The 26,052-nt window shown below is 41.8% G+C and overlaps 1 protein-coding gene across 9 annotated transcripts in view; it reads left to right on the top strand.

The window, feature by feature from the left end:
* The window catches only part of AGPAT4 (1-acylglycerol-3-phosphate O-acyltransferase 4), a 154,280-nt gene that overhangs the window by 77,184 nt on the left and 51,044 nt on the right, over nt 1–26,052 (top strand). For 8 of the 9 annotated variants that reach the window (XR_012158120.1, XR_012158118.1, XR_012158117.1 and 5 more), the window contains one exon: nt 20,696–20,865. Coding sequence is in view for 3 of the 9 variants with exons in the window: in XM_073337852.1 (XP_073193953.1) it covers nt 20,696–20,865 (170 nt within the window). In the remaining 6 variants the exon portion in view is untranslated. Of the gene's footprint in view, nt 1–19,631; nt 19,960–20,695; nt 20,866–26,052 lie in introns of those variants that run through there. The other variant, XR_012158122.1, reaches the window with a different exon arrangement.

The raw sequence follows: 26,052 nt of genomic DNA, 5'->3' as shown, positions 1-26,052 counted from the left end.
AAAGCAAGTACTCTTCTCTCAGTTAAGTCGGGAAGAAGGGCTCGTGGAGGGCAGCAGAAGTGTTTCAAAGACGTACTGAAAGTACATCTTAAAAAGGGAGGCATCAACTCAACAAACTGGGAGGACTCGGTGCGGAACACAACACAGTGGTGCCCCACCATACACCAAGCCACAGCTCACTTGGAGGAGAACAGACATGCTCATGAGACAGAACGACAAAGGAGGAAAGAAAGGACATAACACTCCAGCCAACAACTTTGTCTCCTCCAAGATTACACCTGTCACTTCTGTGGGAAAATCTGCAGGGCAAGAATTGGGGTCCTAAGCCACTTAAACTCACCAATGAGCCCCCTTGGCAGACGACATCCTCGCACTGAAGGATAGCCGAAGAAGATGATTATGAAACTATGTGTAAGCATACTTTAACAATCTAGTGCTAGAGGCAGAGTGATCCAGTGGAGAGGACAGTGAGCTGGGACTCGACAGGTGCTTTTTCCCCATTCCTGCCATTGAGCTGCTCTCAACCCCTGAGCAAGTCACTTCATCTCTCTTCCATTCCTTGTCTTGTGTATTTAGAATGTAAGCTCTATGAGACTGTTCCTTTTCATGACTGTGGCTTGCTGTGTATGAGCAGTGCCTAGCACAGCTGGCCCTCACTCTTGATTGAAGCTTTTAAGTGTTAGTAAATCACAAATGAATGAGATGTTAGCTGAACAGAGGTGAGCTAGGGGAGCTACTTTATCTTAAAGGGACAGTGTGTACTGTCATTTCACTTCTGTATAGCAGCTGGAAGGTCATTACTAATACCTGCATTTGATGCCTCATTAACTCTTTAACAAGAATTCACATCTGGGCCTTCAGGGACAGTTGTGGATGACATGTGAGGCAGGAACTGTGTGCTTGATTCCTATCTTTACCAACCAGTCACATTACCATTTGGAAGAGGATGTTGGCTTGCGCAAATGCTCGTAAAAGTTTGCTGAGGTATTGCTAAATTCCTTGGGGAGGAGAGAGAAGGGAAGCCTTCAGATAGGAGATAAATATGTCCTGTGGACTGCTCTATTACATGATGAATTCCCGAAAGGGGTCAAAAAGGGTATTTCAAATCAGTGCACTACTGTAGGCCTGTGAATAGTATAGCTTAATGTACTTGAGTACTTGGCTTTGTTTCCACATACTCCTATAATAGAGTGAAATAATTGATCTATAAGAGGTTCCTGTAAGGTGGGAAAGGGGAAAAAAAAAAAAAGCAGCGAAACTTTAGACTGAGAGCTTGCAGCTGTTTTAAGGAGAGCTATTTAATGCACATCAAACATCACTTGGGGCAAGACATTTTACATGGAGGCAATGGCTACATTGGAATTAGACACCTGCAACTGGGCCATTGACTCGGGCTCCCAGCGTAGAGGTGTAGACACTTAAGCTGCAGCCCAAGCTCTGGGACCCTCACACTTCACAGGGTCCTAGAGACCAGGCTCCAGACCAAGTCCAGATGTCTACACTGCAATTAAACATTCCCCTAACCTGAGACCCACGAGCCCGAGTCAGCTAGCACGGACAAGCCACCAGTGTCTAATTGCAAAGTAGGCATACTTAAAGAGGAACAAACTTGGTATGTTTGCCTATCTGGTTAGCCCAGTGCTGTAATTATGATTGAGATAAACTGATAGTATCAAGCTGCTATTTTCTGAAATGTATATTTCAGGCTAAAATGCTCATGCTTGCTCTCCCAATCAAGATGTCTGTTTACTTTTTAAATAGTTTTTGTGGGAGTTGGGGAGAAGAAATTCATTTGGCCAATTTTGAATGATCACAACAGAACGGGGAGGACACCTGGTATTTTTCAGAAGATTACAACACAGTTTTTAGTAGAGATGGGTATGAGTCTGGATTTCGGTGTGAACTTTCCCAAAGTTCAGTGATGATTGCATCTGGGGTTTTAGTTCAGCTCATTGAAGGAAAAAGTCGACAATATTCAGGTATGGATCCAAACTTCCCTGACTCTCAGGGGCCTTTTGAAGTAAATGGGAAGCAATGTTAGCTGTATTTGTTTTCAGTGAATGCACATTATGATAATCATACTTATGGCTGAGATTCCCCACATAGAAAAGTCAGGTAGGGTGGCTGTAATGACACGCTTGGAAAGATTACCTACAGAGATTGAATCCGGCACAAGAGTCATTAGCTCAAAGCAGTAGAGACTTATGCTATAGATCCAAAGGTCCTTTGGTTCAGTCCCCGAAATGACCTAGCTGAGGGCATCATTCATTACATGTGATGGCCTGTGAGGGGATTTGAACTGCTCTGGACAAGTGAGTGTGTAACCCATGCTACCACAGAGTGTGACTTTTTCTCCCCTTTAGCAGTGAAACTTTGTGTAAAGGTTTGAGTCTGCTACTGCCTCTAAGCTAATAGACCTGGTCCTAAGCTTGAGTATTAGAGGCTCATGCTTGTAGACATTGGGTTCAATCCCTGCAGATTACTTCAGTCATAGTTCACACAGCACCTATAATTTGGCTACATCACAGGAATATAGGCATTGCACGTAGGTCAGACGAGGTCTGTCTAGTCTCATGTGTCTTCTCTGAAGGAGACCAGTATCAGATATCTTCAAAGAAGGTGCACAAAGCTTTATAATAGGTAAGTATGGAATAAAATGCTCAAATACTTCTATATAATGGAGATTAAAGTAACACAGATTAATGTGATAATTGAGATAAACACAACATTCACAGAGACCGAGTTGTGGTTGCAATGGAATCGCAATTTTGAATTTCCTCCATTTGTGCATTTAAAATATCAGTCTCAGGCTATGTCTATACTACCGCGGTAAGTCGACCTATGTTATGCAACTCCAGCTATGTGAATAATATAGCTGGAGTCGACATATCTTAGGTTGCATTACTGCGAGGTCTGCACCGCAGGGGTCGCCGGGAGAAACTCTTGTGTCAACATACCTTACTCTTCTCATTGGGGGTAAAGTACAGGGGTTGACTGGAGAGGAGATCTGCTGTCGATTTGGTGAGTCTTCACTAGACCCGCTAAATCAACCGCCGGTGGATCAATCTCAGAGCGTTGATCCCAGCTGTAGTGTAGACATAGCCATAATGTTGCATTAAAGCAACACTCTCTTTATGTAGTCATTAACTGGTCAGTGTAGCAACTTGGCAGGGGGAGGAAATTGGCTGATGGCCATTCATGATTTCAAAGCTTTTATTAAAAGAACAGAAACATTGAGCTCTGTTAACCTCTGTATAATCACAGTGTTGCAGGAATCCATCTTTTCCAATTACAGTAGAATCTCAGAGTTTTGAACACTTTGGGAATGGAGCTTGTTTGTAATTCTGATCAAAACATTATTGTTCTTTCAAAAGTTTGACTGAATATTGACTTAATATAGCTTTGAAACTTTACTATGCAGGAGAATAATTATGCCTTTTTTTAACCATCTCAATTTAAATGAAACAAAAGCACAGAAACAATTTCCTTGCCATGTCAAATCTTTTTTTAAACTTTCACTTTACTTTTAGTAGTTTACATTTAACACAGTACTATACTGTACAGTATTTCCTTTTTTTTTTTTTTTTTGTCTCTGCTTCCTGATTGCGTACTTCCAGTTCCAAATGAGGTGTGTTGTTGATGAGTCAGTTTGTAACTTGGAGATTCCATTGTACCATTGTTTGTTTCCTCATAGTAACAGTGGTTTCTGGCCACTGCAGTCCAGTGATGTGTCATCAAGTACTTAACTGCACCTCCCTTCCTGCTGGCTTGAGAATTAATATACATCACTGTAATAAAGCACAAAGTTCCATGGCTGCCATGTTTGTAGGGTTCACTCTATCAAGTAGGTCTAAATGTGATTTGGAAGCACCTTGTGTGGGTCTTAGTTTCCTCTGTGGGGTGAGCATTTCCTTCTGCCCATATAGCCTTTCTTGTTGCTAATGTTCATCAAGAGAGGATAAAGGGTCCAATCCTTACTCATTTAAATAAACTCTTTATTCATGTAACTAAACAACAACCAAAGAGAAAAGGGTTTGTGTGAGGATCAAAGCAGTAATTAAGCTTTAGTTTTGCAACATATATTTCAAATCCGATCCTCAGCTGGTGTAAATCAGCATTGCTCCACTGTAGTCAATAGTGTTACATTGATTTACACCAGTTGACCAGCTGGCTCAGCTATGTAAATGTTAGTTGTAAAGAAAAAAACTCACTTGCCCATGTGTACTATAAGAACTGGTATCTAATTTTGACGGTTGCAAAAACACTTTTCTCAGTTTTTAAATTACATTCAGGTCTTTCATTTCTAAGTGTGGGGTATTTTTGTTTTGTTTTTGGTTTTTTTGCATTATTTTTATAATGATCACAGTGTGGCTTACATAGTTTGATTAATTTAGTTAAGAAAATGCTGTTTTTTCTCTCATTTCATTTTAAATAGCAGGATAACTTGTATTCTAATATTCCAATCCACTTTCTCATGTCAGAGGGGCATTTCATACAAAACAATACCATATACTTTTATTATTATAGGATTCTCTATTAGCATGCTGCTTCCTCCTAAAGAATCTCTGTATAGAGGCATCCAGTTCATAACACACACCTCTGCAGTACATTCATCTTTTTCTGAAAATTGCCTCCTATTGAGGAGGGAGCATACTTAACGTTTTTGGTTTCTTTTAAAGAAAATCTGTGGTGTGCATTCTTTGGGTGTCATAAGGCAACAATACTTTGTAATTTTAGGATAGGCCTCATGCTACTTGATGTGAAATTTGATAAGGGATGTTGCTTATTTGGAAAGAGACATAGGCCAGGAGTACAAAAAGTTGTGTATTTCTCTTTTCAATTTATAAAAAAAAAAATGTCTATAACTTTTTTAATTTTCATCAGTTTGTCATGACATTTTTTAACATTCTTAATACCAATTAAGTTTCTCCATTTTCTGCTGACACTAAACAGTCCTATATATAATTATATTCCTTTGAGTCTTAAAATATTTAATTCTTAGTTTCTCCTGTCTCTGTAATCCCCTTATATTCACCTCTTATACAGGGTGTATTTACAATGAACATGGGGAGGCGGGGGGAGGCCAGCATGAAAACGTTTTCCTGTTTAACACAGTTAAGGTTATTGTGTGGTGACTTCCTCAAGCTATATTGTTACTTCTGGGACAAGCCAATGCATTTAAAGGAAACCAATAGCTCTTCCTGCTAAGGCTAATGGAAGTGGCATGTCTGACTGGCTGCTCAGTTTAGCACTGAGTGGAAAGAGGACTCCATTACAATTATAACAGGCAAATACAATACAGTCCTGTTCTCCAGAAGGAGGCAGCATGCCTTCTGGTGCTGGCATGGTCTGTTTGTGATTAAACAGGATGCAGCCTTTAATCATTATGACCATATCAGATTGCAGTTCACCACATAACCCAAACGATACAGTTTGCTAGGGAAGCTGTTCAGTGCAGGTGCCTTTGAATGTAGGTATACCACATTGTGTCTCAGGTAATCATGCAGAAGGAACAGGCAGGTAGTGGTACCATGCATATTATTTCTGGAGCTGTTGCATTGTCCCATTGGGAATACAAAGTGGGAGGCTCATAAAGCCCTCTTGCAGGTTCTTTTAGTCTGAGCTGTAAAAGGTAACGGTTAGATGAATTAGTGGAGTCTCAACATGCGAATATCACTTGCTTTCGGGTTTTCCAAACACATTAGTGTCTCTCTCTTCTGGTTGCACTCATGTAAATTTTGGGGAGGAATTAATGGAATGCAGTCAGGTTAGGCAGATTTTTTTTTTTTTTTTTTATTTAAACCAAGTGTCCTTACCTATGGTACAAAGAGTGGCTTACATTAAAAATGAAAGAAATATTACATCATTGTTTTTCACCACTTTTACTGTATATATTCTTTTGGCATTTCTTTTCAGTGAGGAAAAGAGACTGCTTTTTAAATATCTAGTCAATTTGAAGGTTTTATGTACTATGCACAAAGCTGCAACATTTAGGTTGCAATTGTTTAAAAGGATTTTTCTTTTTCTCTTTTTTTTTTTTTTTTTTGTATGCATGAAAACCATTTCTATTGGTCTCAATTTGAAGCCAGTTCTGACCTGACAATGTCCATTTAAAGAAGAATTGGTAAAGATCACTGAGTTTGGAGTGGGAGACATGCTAAGAAATTAAAATAAACTCTGGACCACAGTTCTGGTCACTGAGACATGTACTGTAAGATGACAAGCCAAGAGTCTGGGAATCCAAGAAATCTAAATAAAAAGTGGGTGGTTGTGCTCTGAGCAGTGTTTTCAGAGTGGCAGAGGTGGAATGATTATTCTGCATTAGCTTAAATCACAATTAAATCCAGTGTAAACAGTGCAGGTGCTAAGATGCTTTAGTTTAAAATACTGTTGCTACAGCAGAGGTCTTGTGATGAATCCCCAAAGCACAATATAACATGCTGTGCATGAGAAGCCAGATCATAATGCTGCCTTCTCTTGTCTCCCAAAAAGAAATTGTTTGTAGTATTTCATTATATCAAGACTTGAGGATTTATTAGGAATACATACGATACATAGAAATGATGGCATGTCGGCAAACTAACGTGGACCGTGAAAGGAAGCTTCCACTGCCCGCATTGTTCCTGTTCTACAGATTCATGGAAAACTGTGGTCTCTGTCTGCCAATCCTGCACATCTTACCTGTGCTGAATTCATTCCAGAGGAGAAATAATTTTCATTTTTCTCTCTCTAATCACACCTCCAAGATACTTACACTATTGCACATTCAGATAATGGGCGATAATCTGATTCTTTTAATCTCTCTGTTTTTATACTGGTTTAGATATACTTTTTAGAAACATAGGACTTGAAGGGACTTTCTAGGTTATCAAGGCAATCCCCTGCTATTGCACCCATTAATAAAGTTAAACCACCACACAAAAACCCAAACCACAAGTTGTAGTATTACAGACTTCCCTGGGCTTTTATTCCCCCGCCACCCCCCCCACCCACCCCCGGTTCCATAATCAAACTATCGCTCTCTTCCCATAGCCAGTCTCTGTTCCAGACGGCTTTCTATACCAATCCCTAGTCTCTGTTCTGCTCTCTATCCCCAATGCTTGTCTCCTAGCTGAATTGAACTATCACTTCCCCTCAGTCACTGAAGGGTCTGGTTGAGCGCCACTTGGGAGCAAGACAAGAAACTAGCTGCAGTGAAATTGTGTTCTTGGTTTGAGGTTTCAGAAGATGTGGAGAGAGGGGAAATGAATGGCTAGGAAATGGAACAGCTACTGTTCCTCCCTTGTTCAAACTAATTTCTATTCAGTTTTGATTAAGCTGAGGAAGACAACCTACTTTTACACAAAAGCAATGAGTATTTTGTAAAATCAGGTGTGGTGATAAAGGCTAGTTTAAAAAAAAACAACAAAAAAAACTTGCAAATGCTGATTCCCACTTCCTGGAGTGTTTTGTTTTAAAGCACTAATGAAGCATTTTAAATATCAGCTCCATGTGGGAGGAGATGTTGAATGCGGTGTTGGCCAATAAGTATTGCATTCTTAGAGAAGCATTTCATGAGGCATGAAAACATAATCTCATGTGGGCATACTCTGATACCCTGGGCTTTTGCTCATAATAATGTAGGTAACGTAATGAACTACAAAAACTTATTATTGCAGCGTTAAGGTTGCACAGTCAAAATCATCAACCAGGAAATACAAACATTAAGGGTCCAATAACACCATTAGTTTGACCACAGTACACATTTTGTTTGTTCTGTGGTGTACACTTTAGAAGACCAGTTTTTCAAACTCTGGTCTATGGTCCACTAATGGATGGTGAAATTACTTGTAGATAACTGGCTGATCTCATGGTGCTGGCTCCAGCTGCTCAGGGGCATTAAATATTGCCTTGATACTTATATCTTCCTGTGAACACTTACTGTAGTTGCCACAGGGTCCCTGTGTAATCACAAATAGGGGTCTATTATCCAAGCAGTCGTGGGTGGGTCTGCAAAGCAATCTGTTTTGTCAACTTTCATTACTTTATTGTAAATCTTATTTGTTTTCTCTTAAAGAGCCAGCTCTAAGAGTCATGTCATTATGTGACAATCTCAGCTTTCATTTCAAACAAAAGAGTAAATTTCTAGCTCTCATAGTTAAGGCTCAGATTTTGTCATGGATATTTTTAGTAAAAGTCACAGACTGGTCACAGGTGATAAACAAAAATTCATGGGAGCCCCTGACCATTCCGTGATTTTTACTAAAAAGATCCCTGACAAAACGGGGAGGGAGGAGAGTCCAGCACCTACAGCAGCTGGGCTGCTGCAGGGTCCCTCTGCCTTCCCTCTGCTGCCCACCACAGATGGGCAGCTGTGGGGAGCCCAGCTGCCCACAGCGAGTGGGAGCTTTGGGGGACCCCCAGGGAGCTCCGGGGTCCCCTGCTGCCCAGTGGCTAGAAACTGCTGGGGGCTTCTGGTAGCAGCAGCTGAGAGCTACAGGGCTACTTGCTGACAGCAGTCTGACCCCAGGGCAGAAAATGTCACGGAGGTCTCTGGAAGTCATGGATTCCGTGACCTCTGTGACATAATCGTAACCCTACTCATAGTTGCAGAAAAATGCTTGAAAACATGAATCCTAAAACCTCCAAAACCAGATGGCAAATACATTTAAAAATTTATATATATTTTTTCTGAAAGCTCATAATTTTTATGCCAATCTCATGACTTTTTAGGGCCTGATTTATGATTTTTTGAATACTTGGGATCTGCAACACTGTCATCTCTCCATTAAGATAAGTCCACACTATGAAAATGTTTGAGAGCTTCTGTTTTAGGACTTAAACAATAATAAATTACGCTACACAGTGTGACCAGAAAAACACAAACTGGAACTACCACGTATGTACCGTGTGGTCAGGTTAACATTGCTGTTGAAACCCTAACTTCTGCATGTCTTGGGCTATAAGTTTTTACACACAGCTCTGGGTTGAGTGATGCAGCGCATTGCCATCTTAGGAGGAGCCCCAGGAGAGAGTGCTCTGAAACCTCTGGGTTGGATTGTTCTTTGCCAAGTTCCAGTGAGGCTTGCCTTTGTGTTATAATATAGATGAGGAGAAAGTAGCATTGGCTCTTTTATGTAGCTGGATGGGTGAAAATCAACCAGCGAGACTTGCTGAGCAGTGCCATCAAATACTGTGTTCTTCTTTGAGTGATGTCCCCAGGGGTGCTCCACTGCAGGTCTGGCAGTGCCTTTCTGGCTGGAGTCTGAGATTTCCAATAGCAGTGCCTGTTGGACCGCACATGCACACCTCCCCTCCCCCCGCGCTGTGCGCAGGTAGTATAAATAGCGCTGAGTAGTCCCACCACCCTCAGTTCCTTCTCTACCACCTGCAGTGTGGAACGGAACAGTTAGCAGAGCCCACTTTGTTATTTAGATAGACTCTTACCTGTTTTCCTCCTCTCGTAGTTAGTTAGCCGCTTCATTTTCTTTTCTTCTCCTTCATCCTTTTAAAAAAAAAAAAATTAGGTTTTTTTTGTTTTCCCTAATTCCCATCAGGGAAGCTACTCCCTCACCCTTATGCCTGGCTCCTCCGGGTTTAAGAAGTGTGTGTTGTTCTCTATAATGGATGGCCACACATGGTGTATCCATTGACTGGGAGAGGGACATGTTTCCCAGAAGTGTTCCTGCTTTCTGGGCTTAAACTCAAGAGCAAGGAAAGACGGGGACCTTAAACTCAAACTATTCCTTATGGAAAGTCCCTGCGACCAGCGTCGGACCCTGGTGCTTACTCGTCACCGGAGAGACCCTCACGCTCAAAAGGTCATCTGCTGACCCTCCCTCCCCTTGTCCAAGTAAGGGAAGATCATCCTCTGACCAGGCTGATGCCAAGAAGAGAGCGGTCCCTCCCTCAGCTCCTGAGGCGCAAACTGCAGGAATGCCGTCTCTGGCTAGAGCAGTGGTGCTAACGGCTTCTGACAAGAGACATGAGGCTGCTCCTAGACCAGTGGTTCTCAACCTATTTACCATTGTGGGCTGCACCCAATGCTACCTGTATGGCCCTGAGGATGTCACATGGGCCACAGCTCTGTGCTGATTGGGCCCTAAGTGGCCTATGGGCCACCGGTTGAGAACTACTGTCCTAGACTGACAACCTCAGCCCCTGAAAGTAAGTCTAAGGACTGTGCCAGGGCGAAGCAGCAGTTACCGCACCACCTCCTGTTGTGGGTGACCGAAGTGAGCCCTTTATCTCCTCGGCAGCTCCGGGTCCATTTCTGGCACCAAGGATGCAGTTGGTACTGGCAAAACAGCTGGCTCCAGTGAAGCCCTCGGCCCCGATGCTGCACACAGCACTGAAGCTCTCAGCTCCGAGAGAGACTCTCCAGCAGGATTACAAACTCCTACTAAAGGTACGGCTCCGAAAAGCTCTCTGGCACCATCTGCTGACTTTTCCATATCACAGCTTGGCACTGTGCTCAAAACAGGCACTGAAGAGAGATCACCCACAGGAATTCACACAGCTGTATCTGACACTCCGGATTCTCCACTCCTCAGACAAGAGGTGTCCCAAGTCTCACCCACTTCTCAATCAACACGCTCTTCATGCTTTCCCACAGGGACAGCACCTCCTTTCCTTAGTCCCTTGTCCTCATCGACATCACTATCAACTCTCTTGCCCCATCAACATTAGGACAATTGACATCAACTTACCAGCCTTACCCTGCTGCACTTAAGGGCACCCAGTCTTTTCAGGGCCCACCATGGATGCAACCATATATTCCCCCCACACACACACCATTGGCCATATTCGGGCCCCTGGGCCATGTATAGGGCACAATTTGGTAATCCCCCACCGCTGCATACACGCCGGTCTCCATCAATCCCCTCCTCAACAATCTCTCGACCTCCAGAACCACAGCCACCACTGGGGGAGGAACTGGAAGGAGAGCAGGATGAAGAGGTATCTCCAGTCCTCCCATTTCCTTCATCTTCACCTGATGAAGTAGTCATGCCGCCACCTCCCACAGTGGCTGATGATTTTTGTCACTTTCAGGAGTTGTTCCTTGACCACCTCAAGTGGAATGTTTAGGGAGTCAGCCACTCTTAAGAAACAACAACACAAACTGATTGACATTCTCCATACCTCCTCAACAACAAAAATTGCCCTACCTATTAACAGTATACTACTTGAACCTGCAAACCTTCTTTGTCAGACTCCAGCCTCTGTCTTCCCCTACGTGCAAATGGGCAGATAAGAAATATTATGTACCTGCAAAAAATGCGGAGTTTTTATTTTCACATCCTGCCCTGAATTCCCTCATGGTGGATGCGGTGTGAGAGAAGGGCCATCAATGCCAATCCCAATCCGAAGATGCTCCACACGTGGGGCACCATTTGGTCTAGGGCTGGCCCTGGTGTCATCAATATGGTACTCTAAGAGTAGCTGCCCTCTGAGTCAGTGTCAGAACTGAGTACAGTGGGTGAGCTCAAATAGAAATTGAGTGGAATAATTCCCAAACTTTCACTTACTAATTGGCTTTCAAGGCACATGCCACAGAGTAGCTGCTCCTTCACAAAATGTGTGCAGTATATTACACACATAGGAATTCTATATTGTTAGGGGCATGGAGAAGGAGTTAGAAAGGTCAAGCTAAATAAAAAGGTCAACATTACTTTATCTGCTAAAATCAAGAGGGAGTGGTGGGGATACTGCTTCAGATCAAACCGCTTTGAACGTCTTCTACAGAATCAGAGAAAGGAGGCTGTAATGCCACAGAAGCAGCACTTCACCATCCTACCCTCCCACCACTTGGATCTTCTGGGTTTTCTTTTCCGTTCTGCCCACAGATGATGGGTCCCAAGTGACTTGTTTTCAATGTCCCATGTAAAATTTTAAATAAAACTTGGGTGGGGGAAGGGTGGAATCTACAGAGAACAAACTCTAGAATTGTACGTGGGTATTTCTCTGAAAGTAACCATGTTATTCTCAGTATTTCATGAGGTGTCACTATCTCTTATGGAAAGAGACAAGTAAAACAAAGATGACCACTTGAAAGAGGAACTCCTTAATTAATTTTCTCTTCAGTTACCGCTTGTGCCCCTTTCTGTGCTACCTACTTTTAGGCCTTGAGATCAACTCTGTTTCTTTGCGCATATTTTTCTGCACATCCTATTTAGCAGTCCCTTTGGAGTGTGGACCTCAGGCAATGCCTATTTATCTCATTTCAAAGGTCTTCGTCGCTGACCCAGTGTGTATTACTTCTAGGAATCCAGTTTATGTTTTTAGAGTAAAAATATGAGCCACCAGCTTGAAGCAGTCACAGTATCAACAAGAATCTTAACCTCACACAGAGAGAGAGAACAGTTTTCTGTCTGTTTTTAAAACTGGTTCTCAAAAAAATAAGAGCCCAAAATATGAAACCGGGTCAGCTCCTCAGCTGGTGTAAGTCCATTGGCGTCAGTAGAGCTATGCTGATTTATCCTGGTTGAAGATCAGGACCAGATTCTCTGTTACATTGGGTCCCATGTACCACTCAGACAGCATAAAAGGAATGGATTCTGACTGTGGCTGGGTGGCTGTTTCCCCACCCAGCAGGATCCCTGGGCTACTCTCCTGGAAGGTAGGTTGGTGGGCTCCCCTAGCAGCTTCCCTAGCATTCAGAGACTCTTTCAGTATGTCTACACTGCACACTCTATACGGCGGCATGTAGAGTATGTATGCTACACACCCCTAGCATGGGTATGAATACCAGGGTACACAGTGAGACACTGCTTAGGTGAGTAAAGACATGCCTGAACTCTGTGGATATGTACTCTACATAGCTCTGTACATGCCCAAGCAGTGCTTTCCCCATCTATACTGCTGTTTTTAGTAGCGTCATGTGCTGCTGCTGGAGCCTTTCCCCACACAGCCTGCTTTCCACTGCGGCGTGCAGCTACGTGTAGCCTATAAGTCACCACCAATGATGTGCAATGTAGTTGTAGCCTTTCTCTCCATTCTGCTATGGAACAAAATCTTTTTCAAAAATCTCCGACGTTTTCGTGGAACAGAAATCCCATTCCAGCTCAGCTCTAATTATTAATGTACATAAGCAAACAACCTTAGAGCCTGGAACCCAGGGCTGCCTTCATATTCTTATTGCTGATCCTATGGTGTGGAATCTCCTTCCCTGTTTTCTGTGCCATGTATTCATATCCTGAGGAATTAACATAGTACTAGGCTTTATGAATGGCTCTTGCTACAGCATTGTCTGCTAGTTTTGCCTTGTTTTTAATTTTTGTTGCAGTGTAAGTGTGTGGTAACTTCTGCTTTAGCAACAAACCCATGGAAAAACCAAATTAAAACTGTCCTCTTTCTGGGTGCCTTCTTAATACTCATGTTAGATTAAATGAAGCCCTATGTAAAGGAAAGAAGTGTTGCTGAATTTTAGAACAGGCCATGTGTTTGCAAAATCTGCAATTATAACATTTTTAAAAGTTGAATACGCTACTAAGATGGATTGCATACCCATCATTTTCCCCTTTCATTATTGAAAACAATTTCATATGGTTAACCTAATACGTAAGTATTTCTGTGACTTATCAAGCATGTCTCATGGAACAGAAGTCTTTAATAAAGGTAATCTACACATACAATACAGTTCTAAATTATTTTAATAGGACCATCTTTTTAAAATGCATTTCTTTGAAATAGGAAATAGCAAGCATAAATAGACTGATTTCCCCCCACCCCTTTAAAAAAATTAAGTGAAATTAGTTCTGGGTAAAGCTGTCCTGGAGACTTTTAAAAAATGTAGGAATGTGAGCTGGGTAGGATTGAAATACTACAGGTCAAGGGGCCAAGAATCTTTATACAAATTAGTTACTACCCTTTGGATCAGTGCAATGAAGTGCTAGAGAAAACGGAAATAGCATCTGTCTGTCATGAATGTCATGCTTGTCACTCTACTATCAGAATTTTGCAAAGATTATCACGAGCATAGTGTAAAGATCCTCTTGTGTTCTGATTTCCTTCCTCCTTCCCCAGAGACAAAGGGATTTCTTTTCTTTTCTTCTTTTTTCTACCTTTTCTCCTTCCTTCCTTTGCTGTTCATGTCAGGGTGGAGGTGGGAATGTTTTAGGTTAGGAACCACAGTGAAAGCTGGAAATTTGAATTTTGCAAAGATCAATTGGAGTATTCAGGCACTGAGTGGAAAAAAGCACAAGGGTTTTACAGAAGCTGTTTGTTGGAAGAGGATGTTTATAACAATATGTGTTAGAGACAACTATGAGGAATAATATTTCAGGTTTAATTTTGTCCAATGAAGAAAGAGTAAGTGAAGTAGATATTAGGTTAATCTGAGATCACCGCATAGTAAACGTCTACATTTCAGTCATTGGAGGAATTTTAGATACAAATACAAGCATATTGAATTTGAGAGAGGTTCAGTTTTATAAAATGTTGAATATACTTTGGGCTCAATTGTGTAGTCCTATTTACATAGTCAGTGCTATTTATTTTACTGTAATTTAGTGTAATAAAAAACATGTATCTATATCTGTCTGTCTATCTCTATATATACACACGTGCGCACACACACGGTGTGTGTGTGTGTGTGTGTGTGTGTATATATATATACATACATACATACATACATATAACCAATTATTTAAAATTACAAACTCCAATGTGCAGTTGTCAGTTCGCCTCTGTCACCAAACAGTGGCTCTCTGAAATCAGACTGACTGCTTGATTCAGTAAAAACTGCAGGATTCAGCCCTGAATGAATTTGATTGGTTATATTTATTAACAGGTGTGGTATTCTTTATATGAACACCGGCTAAAGGATGAAGAGTTTTTGGAGTTGGCTCAGGGGACATGTATATCACTTACACAAAATTAAATATCAAATTTTAAAATAATTCATAGAATCATAGAATATCAGGGTTGGAAGGGACCTCAGGAGGTCATCTAGTCCAACCCCCTGTAAGTTTTTAAGTTGTGAGCACAACTAGAACTCTAAAAGCATTACAGGGACACTGACTGCAGCACTGGTATAATTTTATAAGATAATATGTAGCGGGCCTGATTCTCTGTTGCCTTACATATTTTATAGTCACTTACCCTAGTGCACAGTGGGTGCAAAATGCTCCAAAATCCTATTACGCTTGCTTTGTACTGGTGTAAGTGATTGACTGTGCAGGGGAAGAACAACAGAGAATAAAGCCTAGGGAACGTAAAGGGTTTCCAAAGAACAAAAGGAAAAATGAAGATCAGAGATGGGTATTTCAGTAGAAAATTTCAACTTTTCGGTTTAAAGAAATCAAAATTTGGCATATTTCTATTCTGAAATGCTACCATGATGCCTCATGGGAGTTGTAGTTTGGATGCTTCATACACCCATTTTCTTCTATAGACCTGGCTTCCTTGTCAGACTGCATTTCCTGTGACCTATCCATCTCTTGCCTTTTGTGGAGGGAAGGTGGTGCATCATGGGAGATGTAGTCGGGGGGGACCCCACCCTATAGAGCAGAGTGGGGACATGAAGCAACAAACTCAAACTCTTGAGAGACACTGTGGCAGCATATCCTATCTGAAATATTTTGGATTTGGGGCATTTGATTCTTTTTATTAAGAAGTGTAAATTTTCTGTGAAAAGCAGAAACTTTTTGTTGGAAAGACCTTGTAAAACAATTTAGTCTGAAAATTTTCAATTGGCGCTAGCTGTGCACTTGAGAAAAAGTTGATGTGTGGTTTACAGCATGGCTGACTTGCAAAAAGAATGCTTAATTGAAGGGGAGGGTTACCGCTAATTTGCACTGGTCAGCAGCAGTGCAGAGGAGGTGGGCAGAGTGTGTGTGTGTGTGTGTGTGTGAATGACCTTGTTCTGTTGAGCTGCCACAGCAAGTTGCCAAATAATAAATTACTATAGCAGTCTGTGGGAGTAAGCTGGTAGCATGATAGTTTATTGCAAACTGGCACTAGAGAGTGTCACATGACACTCACAAAGAGAAAAAGGTCTAGAGGAATTTAAAAAAAGGAGTGGGAAGAATAAGGGGGGGGAATGTTAAGAACTTCAGAGACTGCTTTTTTTGCATTTAATAAAAAAGCATACAGTGTTACTCTGGGGCATGTTTTCTGCAGCAGCTGAACAAGTATGTCAATTATAAATAACTAGGCGAACAGGAGGCAAAAGGTTTAATCCTGCAGTATTTTCTCAGGAAAAATCATACAGGGTCACACCAAGGTAGCACAAATGGAGTCTTTCTGCTATGGAATGTATTTGAGGTTGAAAACATGTAATTAAAATGCTACATGCATGTGAAGTACCCTGTATAATGAACATCCTGATGTATTATCAGCTCAGTTCAGATTCTTTTAAAAAAAAAAAGAGAAAGTGACATTTGGAATAAAACAGGGTGACCTTCATTAAAAGGTTCTCATCTAGATAAAGTGCAGTTTGTTTGGAGAAGTCGTACACCATTATCTGTTCCCTTGAACTTCTTAAATGATTTAAGTGATGAATTGGGTAGCAAAAGAGGATAAGGGAATGAATTAACAGATTTCCCCCCCGCCTTCCTCAACTGTATATAAAGCTGAGCAAAACCCCAACCCCCCCCCCACAAATTTCCTTCCTCTCTGTGATCCTTATTGTTCTGCCCCTGCTACATAGTCTTAGAGATGCTATCAAAAATTACTCAGGCTTTAGTTTCGGTACTTTTTTAAATGTTTTTTTTTTTAATTTGAGGAAAAAGCTAATAGAAAAATGTAAACTACAGGAGATGTAGGATTTCAAATTATAATAAAGGATTGTTTCTTATAGGGAATTTCTTAGCGGATCATTTCTGGAGGCTTAACCGCATTTATTTTACTCATTTGTGTATCTTCATAGCATTCTCTCTCAAATGAAATACTTTGGTCCTTGTTAGAAACTGATGCTTTCCGAAACAGTGACATTTAGAAGCATTTTTTCATTAACATGGCTCAGACCCACCCTGCAATGATAACCGCCACCTCTAACCATTGCAACAAAAGTTAGCAGGACGTTTCCTTGTCCTTTTCTGACAGAGAAATAGTTATTTGCTGTGATTATGAGTAAGCAGGAAACACTGGGAAGTCACTAGTAAACTGTATAAGACACTAACTAGTCTTACCATGTTAAGATACTGCTGTCTGGATGGAGGATCCTATTAATCTGAGTTTAACATTAGCACGTACAACGTGGCCTTTCTCCCCCCAGAACGATGTCATCCCAAAGTTTCAGGCAATTAATGACCAAAGGATTACTGAAAAAAGGAATATATTTGTTCTTGGCTATTCCCAGTTGTCTTGGTTTAGAAAACTAAACTGAAAAGATTTCAAGTGTTTCAAAGGCTGGCCTGGCTCCAATTTTTGCCTGAAGGTGGGACTGGACGACAGGGATGGATCGCTCGATAAAGTGTCCTGTTCTGTTCATTTCCGCTGAAGCACCTGGCATTAGCCTCTGTCAGAAGACAGGATACTGGGCTAGATGGATTATTGGTCTGACCCAGTATGGTCATTCTTGTGTTCTTATTGTATACAAGTGTGGTTTTAATTAATTTTTTTTAATTGATCCAATTTTTCTCCTTTGTTTCCAAGACAACCACTCCACACTGTTCTTGGCAAGCGTTCTTAGCTCTAGCATCTGTCCCTGAGAAAAAACACCAACACGGGACCTAATCTAGCTCTCACTGAAGTCAACAAGGGTTTTGTCTTTGTGTTGCCAGTACCAAGCACTCAAAAATGAAACTATAAAAATAGATAAATGTTGGGGTTTTTATTTGCCTTCTAGTTTCTGAGACGTTAGGGTGCACTCAGGTCACATTTTCAAGCTTTTTTTTCCACACCCAGGAGAGCTAGAAACTTTTATAAATGAATGTCAAGATTCTCATGCAATCTTGTGAATCCAGCATCTTGGACTTAAAACAGAACACCAGATATTGAGACCCATGATACAACTGATAGTAGGCAACACTGCAATGACTTCAGTGCAAGCAACGTTGGACTAATAGATGGAAGCAACCTAGAAGCAAATAGCTGTCCCTTTTATTTACAGCCAAACTCTAGTCTTCACTTTGGATGCTTGCAAGTGTATGAAAGCAATGCCAGTATTTGTCTCTGGGCCGAATTCCAAGCAGATGTGTATATGATGATCAGCCCAACTCACTCATTGTGTTGATGTTGTAATCTGTGTTGATGTGAACTAGGTACCTTTTATAGCGTGCCAGCAGGGTCTGTGCAGGGCAGGTAAAGCCCAGCATGTTTGTGTGGTTTAAAAATCTCACACCTCTAGTGTACTTTGGCATCATATAGACAAGCCCCAAATGTAAAGGTGTCTAAATTCATGTAATGGGGTTGAATTGACATTTCCCATGCCTCTGACTATGACCCTCTTTCTCTAACTACATCTTTACCTATGCACTCTGAGGCCAGGAGTAAAATTTTCAGAAGTACCTAAATCCCATTATCAAAAGTAAATTAAGCACTAATGAGTCTGTCTCATTGGAAGTCAGTGGAACTTAGGCACTCTTCAAAACGGGATTCAGGTGTTTTTGAAAATTTTACCATAGGCCGATAGTAGAAAACTCGCACTAGTGTCACTAAATTGATATAAAATGACTTCATTTGTACCAGTGCAAATCCTTAAGATGAACGTACTTCACTTTAAATCACACTTAAACTGCTTTAGTTTAATGTGGTTTCAAAACCTGCTCCTAATAGAAGTGTTCTTCTTGAGAATGAAACCAATTGTTTTCACTTAAACATTTCCACAAAGAGTTTGCAACCCAAACATTGTAGGGTTAGGCCTCTCCATGGGCACCGGAGTAACTAACTGTAAACCAAAGTGAAATTGACTCATCTATTTTCATCGTCCAGGCTGAGAGAAGTTCAGAAAGTAAACAAATATCGTAAGTGGGGAATAACCAATTAAACAATTACTTTTTTTTGTTTTAATAACATATGTTAGTGAAGTAGGAAAGGATTTTTTTCAAATAAATGATTTATAAATGGACAGTGTCCATTTAAATTTCACTTCCTCATCATTTCCCTTCATTTACACCATCCCATGCTATTGACTTGTCCATCTAGGGCCTGATCCAACTCCCATCAAATCCAAAGGGAGCCTTTCCATTTAGTACAGCAGAAGGTGGATTGGGTCCCTAATTCTGATCCAATTACATGGAGCGGGGTCTTCTGAGAAAGCTGCTGTTTGAGTAGCAAAGTGTGCAGCCTTAGACAAAGCTGGCAACAGAGTGTGGTTCTATGAAATGGGCACCCTGCCATAGAATGAGCCTTCCCAACTGACAGCTGTTCCAGTGTGTAACATACTTGACGTGCAGCTGCTAACATAATAGCTGACTGGCCCCTCCCTCCTCAGTATTAAAGCCCTGTTGGAAGGAGTGCCTCCTGTCTGTCAGCAGTAGGAAGGGCCATATTCAGAGAGGGTGCTCTGGCCCAGCAGAGAGTGGGGTCAATGCTGCTACTGCCGCCTGGTTTGGACGAGTGCTTGCAGTGACAATAGTCACTGCTCATTTCACTCACATCAGTCTTTTGGGCTGGGCCTCAAGTGCCCATATTAACCCAAGGGGAAAACATTGTGGCTTTGATCCCACCTGTCTGCCTCTCTGCCCAGCACTCTTGATTTGGCTGCCTGACCAGGAGGATAAACCTCTTGGTGAGTATACAGAAGTCACCTGTTACCAGACAAACTACTGTTGTGTATTTATAGGGATATGATCTGGGGAGTGGGTATTCATCCTTCTCTTCTTCGTATCTGAAGAGGCAGAGGGTCAGGAGGTGGTTATCATGAGTGGTAATAATGGATGGTACCTTATGAACACCCTAGTACAAAATAATTGAATATGCAATTATATTTTTTCATATTGCAGATGAGATTAAGAGCCCTAGAGTCTGAGCCTGATCTAGCAAGATTCTGAACACCCCCAGAAGGCGGCTGAGATCAGGCCCTATGTGCTATAGGTAGACTTGGCCAAATGTGATTTATTTTTTTATTTTTATTTTTGTTTACAATTTTGATGGGTAATATTTAAATTTTTACAGTTGTGGGAAATTATTGGAGGGGAGGGTCAGATGATAACTGGTTTAGACGATATTTAATGACAGTAGATATTTGAGATTCAAAAAGTTAAAGCTTTATAACCATTAAAGTGCAAATTGTCAAATTACATGTCAAAATATACAAAGTAAATATCCTTAAATCAAGCTGTTAAGTTCTCCAGCAGCATTTTTCTTTGCATATCTGTAAATTTTGTTATTGATGGAAATGTTGTTTTTTTAATTGGGTTGTGTGTGTACAGTGAAATTGACATTTACTGGCATTTACCGATAAAAAATCTAATCCTTCCAAGCCTAACTATAGGTTGTTGGTTAACCTCAGCCTTCAGAGTTGCTAGAGTGCTGGCAAGATCTCCCACAAAATGGAAGCAGATTCCTGCGTTCCTTTCAAAAGCTTTTTTTAAAAGAACTTGGGCACTGTAGAAAGTGTTGTTCTACTTATCTTCCATCGAACCCTGTACCCCCACTCTCTGCCCAACTGCATGAGTGTGTGATTGATATTTGCAGATTCAACCTAGATGAGCTGCAGTGATTTCTTTTGCTACATCCCGTAAAAGGCAAGTGATGCTTTCGGCGCGTAAGTGATTTGTGAGTGCACATGTAATTTATATATTCATTTATTATTTGTTGTTTGTTCCAGAGATGGTGATGTTGCTGGAATGGTGGTCAGGCACTGATTGCACCCTCTACACTGACCCAGAGAATTACCACAAGTACGGGAAAGAGAATGCCATCGTAATCCTTAATCACAACTATGAAATCGACTTTCTCTGTGGTTGGAACTTTTGTGAAAGATTTGGGGTTTTAGGGGTGAGTTCTGATTAGCATTTAAACCAATTAAATTTCACCTTTAACTTGTACAGAAAACATTCATATTTTAGTAAATAACCAGATTTGTGTGCAAATTTCATACAGCTCTTTTCAGGCATTACTTGATCTTAGTGTTTTTCCCCCTCCATCTTGCTGTCTTTCCTAGTTTGGAAAGATTTCCATTGGAGGAGAGATTGACCGGGTTAGGACTATCCAGAGGAAAGATGAATAAAAGGTGATATGATGATGGTATACAGAAGAATGAATGAATGGTGTGGAGCGGGTCACTTAAGCATCCAAAAAAAGGCACTGTTTAAACTAATAAAAGGAAATATTTTTAATGTAGAACTTAATCTGTAGAACTCATTGCTACCATATTTCATTGAGCTCAACGATTCAGTAAGATTTTTAAAAAGACTAAACATTTTTATATGGTTAAGATATCCACAATTATTACTACATGGGATATTAACCTTCGTGATTCAGGCCAGAAGCCAACCACTTAAAGTATGTCTTCACTGCAGAATTAACTTGAGTGGTCAGCACATGAGTCTGGGTCAGCTTAGCTTCACCTGGATGTGAGCAGCTTCACTGCAAAGCCATCCTCAAAAGTGTCCTCACTGGTGCTGCACTCCCCTGTCATTCACTAGGATTTTGGGGGGCAGTTCCCATGGTTCTTTGTGTTGATGTAAACTGAAGTGCTCTGCAATTCTTCCCCAGTGAATTGTAGGAGATTTTGTCTGTCCTGAACACACACAAGGGCATTGTGGGAAGACGCTGGAGGACTATTGGCATTTGAGACATTTAGCTTGCGTCCTCACTGCAAAGTGGGTGGGTTACCAGCATGAGTGAAACCCCGATTCAGTGTTTAGCCTACAGTCCAAGATGGCCAGCTAGCCCAAACAGAAAACCTCTCCAAATTCAGAGAGCATTTGGTTTGTTTGTGGTGGGAGGAGATTAAGGGCAACATCTGAGTCAGAAACTGAGTTAACTCTGCAGTGAAGATGTACCCTAACAGCTAGGGGTTAGGAAGATAGCATCTATCTCCCCTCACCCTCTGCCTCCCATAAGCATGTTACAGTAGTCCATTACATTTATCTTATATCCTCCTCTTAAGCATTTGCTACTGACCACTGTCCAAACCTCGACACTAGAATGGACTAGTGTTCGTCTGACATTTCCTTTGTGCTGGAGTATGGGAGATGGGGTTTCCATATTTTCTCACCTCAGTGTTATTCCCTATGTTCTGAGCCTCTGTGGGGCTTTACAAGCAACAGCACAAATCTTGTAAAATTATGATAAAGGGACCTAATAATAAAAATGCCCTTGTCACACTCAGAGGCAGGAAAAAATGGGGAAAATTATTACCAAAACTCCTCAGACTGTGCATTTTACTGAATCAGCTATAAGCTTCTTGCTGCTCTGGAAGAGTTTTTTATAACCTTTTCATCATGCTTGGGACTTGCTGTGTTCTCAAGGAAGGTAATGGATGTAAGAAACCGTAGAAGAAAACTGTCACTTATATATATATATATATATATAGTACAGGGAACCTTAAAAAAAAATGAAAAGAAAAGGTTAGAACAATTTAACAGATAAATATCTGCGAAACAGTGGAGATAAGGCATTTCTACCCCTATTGATTGGAACTCAGGAGATCTGGGCTCTATTTCTGGCTCTGACACTGGCCTGCTAGGTGACAATGGGTTTCATGTTCTCTGTGTATATAAATCTCCCCACTGTATTTTCCACTGAATGCATCCGATGAAGTGAGCTGTAGCTCACAAAAGCTTATGCTCAAATAAATTTGTTAGTCTCTAAGGTACCACAGTCCTCCTTTTCTTTTTGTATAATATGTGGTGATGGTGGTGTACTCCGAATGCCAGTGGACTGTCTGCCTCAGCAAAGCATCAAGTTTGGACTGGTGTACATTATCCATTGAGCAATTCATAATATTGGCTGCAAAATGAATATATTTCAAAAAGGGGTGGGTAGTCATAATTTTATTGAGGTTGATCATCTGGGAGAAAATTCTTCGGTACAGAACCATCATTTTAAATTAATTTAATTTTAATTTTCTTATTTTAAAAAAAACAACACCCTATGGAGTGCAGATGAGTCAGATAATTCTTCTTAGCCCTGGTTAATTGTTCTAAATCTCTGCACATGGCAATAAAAATGAAACATGAGGAAATTACTTTTTGAACAGTTGTGATGACTTTCAAAGGCATTGAGCATAATCCTAGACTCAGACATGGGGCTAGGTACTTTTTTGTGTTACCAGGTCACTGTCCAGTAGCGACCCATGTCTCACATGAATGTTAATTGCTCATTTTTTGAGCATTATTTATAAAAGCGAATTCAGGAAATAAAAGTGGGATTCGTGCAAGCAAGTTTGTGCAAGTTTTGTCACTCAGATCTCTGTGTGTGTGTGTGTGTGTGTGTGAGAGAGAGAGAGAGAGAGAGAGAGAGAAAATATGATTGCAGCATTAACTTTGAAGAATTACTGAATTCAGGAAAGTAAAGCCTTATAAATTAAACATACTTAAGGTTCTATGAGGACTGCTGTGGGAGCTAAGGAAATGCCCCCTCAAGTCCATTCTAGTACCCTCAGATTGTTTTAGATTTGGGGAAATATATTTCAAAAACAGAGCACTCCCAAATCATAGAATCATAGAATATCAGGGTTGGAAGGGACCCCAGAAGGTCATCTAGTCCAACCCCCTGCTCAAAGCAGGACCAATTCCCAGTTAAATCATCCCAGCCAGGGCTTTGTCAAGCCTGACCTTAAAAACCTCTAAGGAAGGAGATTCTACCACCTCCCTAGGTAACGCATTCCAGTGTTTCACCACCCTCTTAGTGAAAAAGTTTTTCCTAATATCCAATCTAAACCTCCCCCACTGCAACTTGAGACCATTACTCCTCGTTCTGTCATCTGCTACCATTGAGAACAGTCTAGAGCCATCCTCTTTGGAACCCCCTTTCAGGTAGTTGAAAGCAGCTATCAAATCCCCCCTCATTCTTCTCTTCTGCAGGCTAAACAATCCCAGCTCCCTCAGCCTCTCCTCATAACTCATGTGTTCCAGTCCCCTAATCATTTTTGTTGCCCTTCGCTGGACTCTCTCCAATTTATCCACATCCTTCTTGAAGTGTGGGGCCCAAAACTGGACACAGTACTCCAGATGAGGCCTCACCAATGTCGAATAGAGGGGAACGATCACGTCCCTCGATCTGCTCGCTATGCCCCTACTTATACATCCCAAAATGCCATTGGCCTTCTTGGCAACAAGGGCACACTGCTGACTCATATCCAGCTTCTCGTCCACTATCACCCCTAGGTCCTTTTCCGCAGAACTGCTGCCTAGCCATTCGGTCCCTAGTCTGTAGCTGTGCATTGGGTTCTTCCGTCCTAAGTGCAGGACCCTGCACTTATCCTTATTGAACCTCATCAGATTTCTTTTGGCCCAATCCTCCAATTTGTCTAGGTCCTTCTGTATCCTATCCCTGCCCTCCAGCGTATCTACCGCTCCTCCCAGTTTAGTATCATCCGCAAATTTGCTGAGAGTGCAATCCACACCATCCTTCAGATCATTTATGAAGATATTGAACAAAACCGGCCCCAGGACCGACCCTTGGGGCACTCCACTTGATACCGGCTGCCAACTAGACATGGAGCCATTGATCACTACCCGTTGAGCCCGACAATCTAGCCAGCTTTCTACCCACCTTGTAGTGCATTCATCCAGCCCATACTTCCTTAACTTGCTGACAAGAATACTGTGGGAGACGGTGTCAAAAGCTTTGCTAAAGTCAAGAAACAATACATCCACTGCTTTCCCTTCATCCACAGAACCAGTAATCTCATCATAAAAGGCGATTAGATTAGTCAGGCATGACCTTCCCTTGGTGAATCCATGCTGACTGTTCCTGATCACTTTCCTCTCATGTAAGTGCTTCAGGATTGATTCTTTGAGGACCTGCTCCATGATTTTTCCGGGGACTGAGGTGAGGCTGACTGGCCTGTAGTTCCCAGGATCCTCCTTCTTCCCTTTTTTAAAGATTGGCACTACATTAGCCTTTTTCCAGTCATCCGGGACTTCCCCGGTTCGCCACGAGTTTTCAAAGATAATGGCCAATGGCTCTGCAATCACAGCCGCCAATTCCTTCAGCACTCTCGGATGCAACTCGTCCGGCCCCATGGACTTGTGCACGTCCAGCTTTTCTAAATAGTCCCTAACCACCTCTATCTCCACAGAGGGCTGGCCATCTCTTCCCCATTTTGTGATGCCCAGCGTAGCAGTCTGGGAGCTGACCTTGTTAGTGAAAACAGAGGCAAAAAAAGCATTGAGTACATTAGCTTTTTCCACATCCTCTGTCACTAGGTTGCCTCCCTCATTCAGTAAGGGGCCCACACATTCCTTGGCTTTCTTCTTGTTGCCAACATACCTGAAGAAACCCTTCTTGTTACTCTTGACATCTCTGGCTAGCTGCAGCTCCAGGTGCGATTTGGCCCTCCTGATATCATTCCTACATGCCCGAGCAATATTTTTATACTCTTCCCTGGTCATATGTCCAACCTTCCACTTCTTGTAAGCTTCTTGTTTATGTTTAAGATCCGCTAGGATTTCACCATTAAGCCAAGCTGGTCGCCTGCCATATTTACTATTCTTTCGACTCATCGGGATGGTTTGTCCCTGTAACCTCAACAGGGATTCCTTGAAATACAGCCAGCTCTCCTGGACTCCTTTCCCCTTCAAGTTAGTCCCCCAGGGGATCCTGGCCATCCGTTCCCTGAGGGAGTCGAAGTCTGCTTTCCTGAAGTCCAGGGTCCGTATCCTGCTGCTTACCTTTCTTCCCTGCGTCAGGATCCTGAACTCAACCAACTCATGGTCACTGCCTCCCAGATTCCCATCCACTTTTGCTTCCCCCACTAATTCTACCCGGTTTGTGAGCAGCAGGTCAAGAAAAGCGCCCCCCCTAGTTGGCTCCTCTAGCACTTGCGCCAGGAAATTGTCCCCTACGCTTTCCAAAAACTTCCTGGATTGTCTATGCACCGCTGTATTGCTCTCCCAGCAGATATCAGGAAAATTAAAGTCACCCATGAGAATCAGGGCATGCGATCTAGTAGCTTCCGTGAGCTGCCGGAAGAAAGCCTCATCTACCTCATCCCCCTGGTCCGGTGGTCTA

Source organism: Lepidochelys kempii, chromosome 3 (genome assembly GCF_965140265.1).
Source record: "Lepidochelys kempii isolate rLepKem1 chromosome 3, rLepKem1.hap2, whole genome shotgun sequence".
NCBI lineage: Eukaryota > Metazoa > Chordata > Testudines > Cheloniidae > Lepidochelys > Lepidochelys kempii.
Note: the sequence above shows the minus strand (reverse complement) of the source record. Positions and strands in the feature narration are given on the sequence as shown.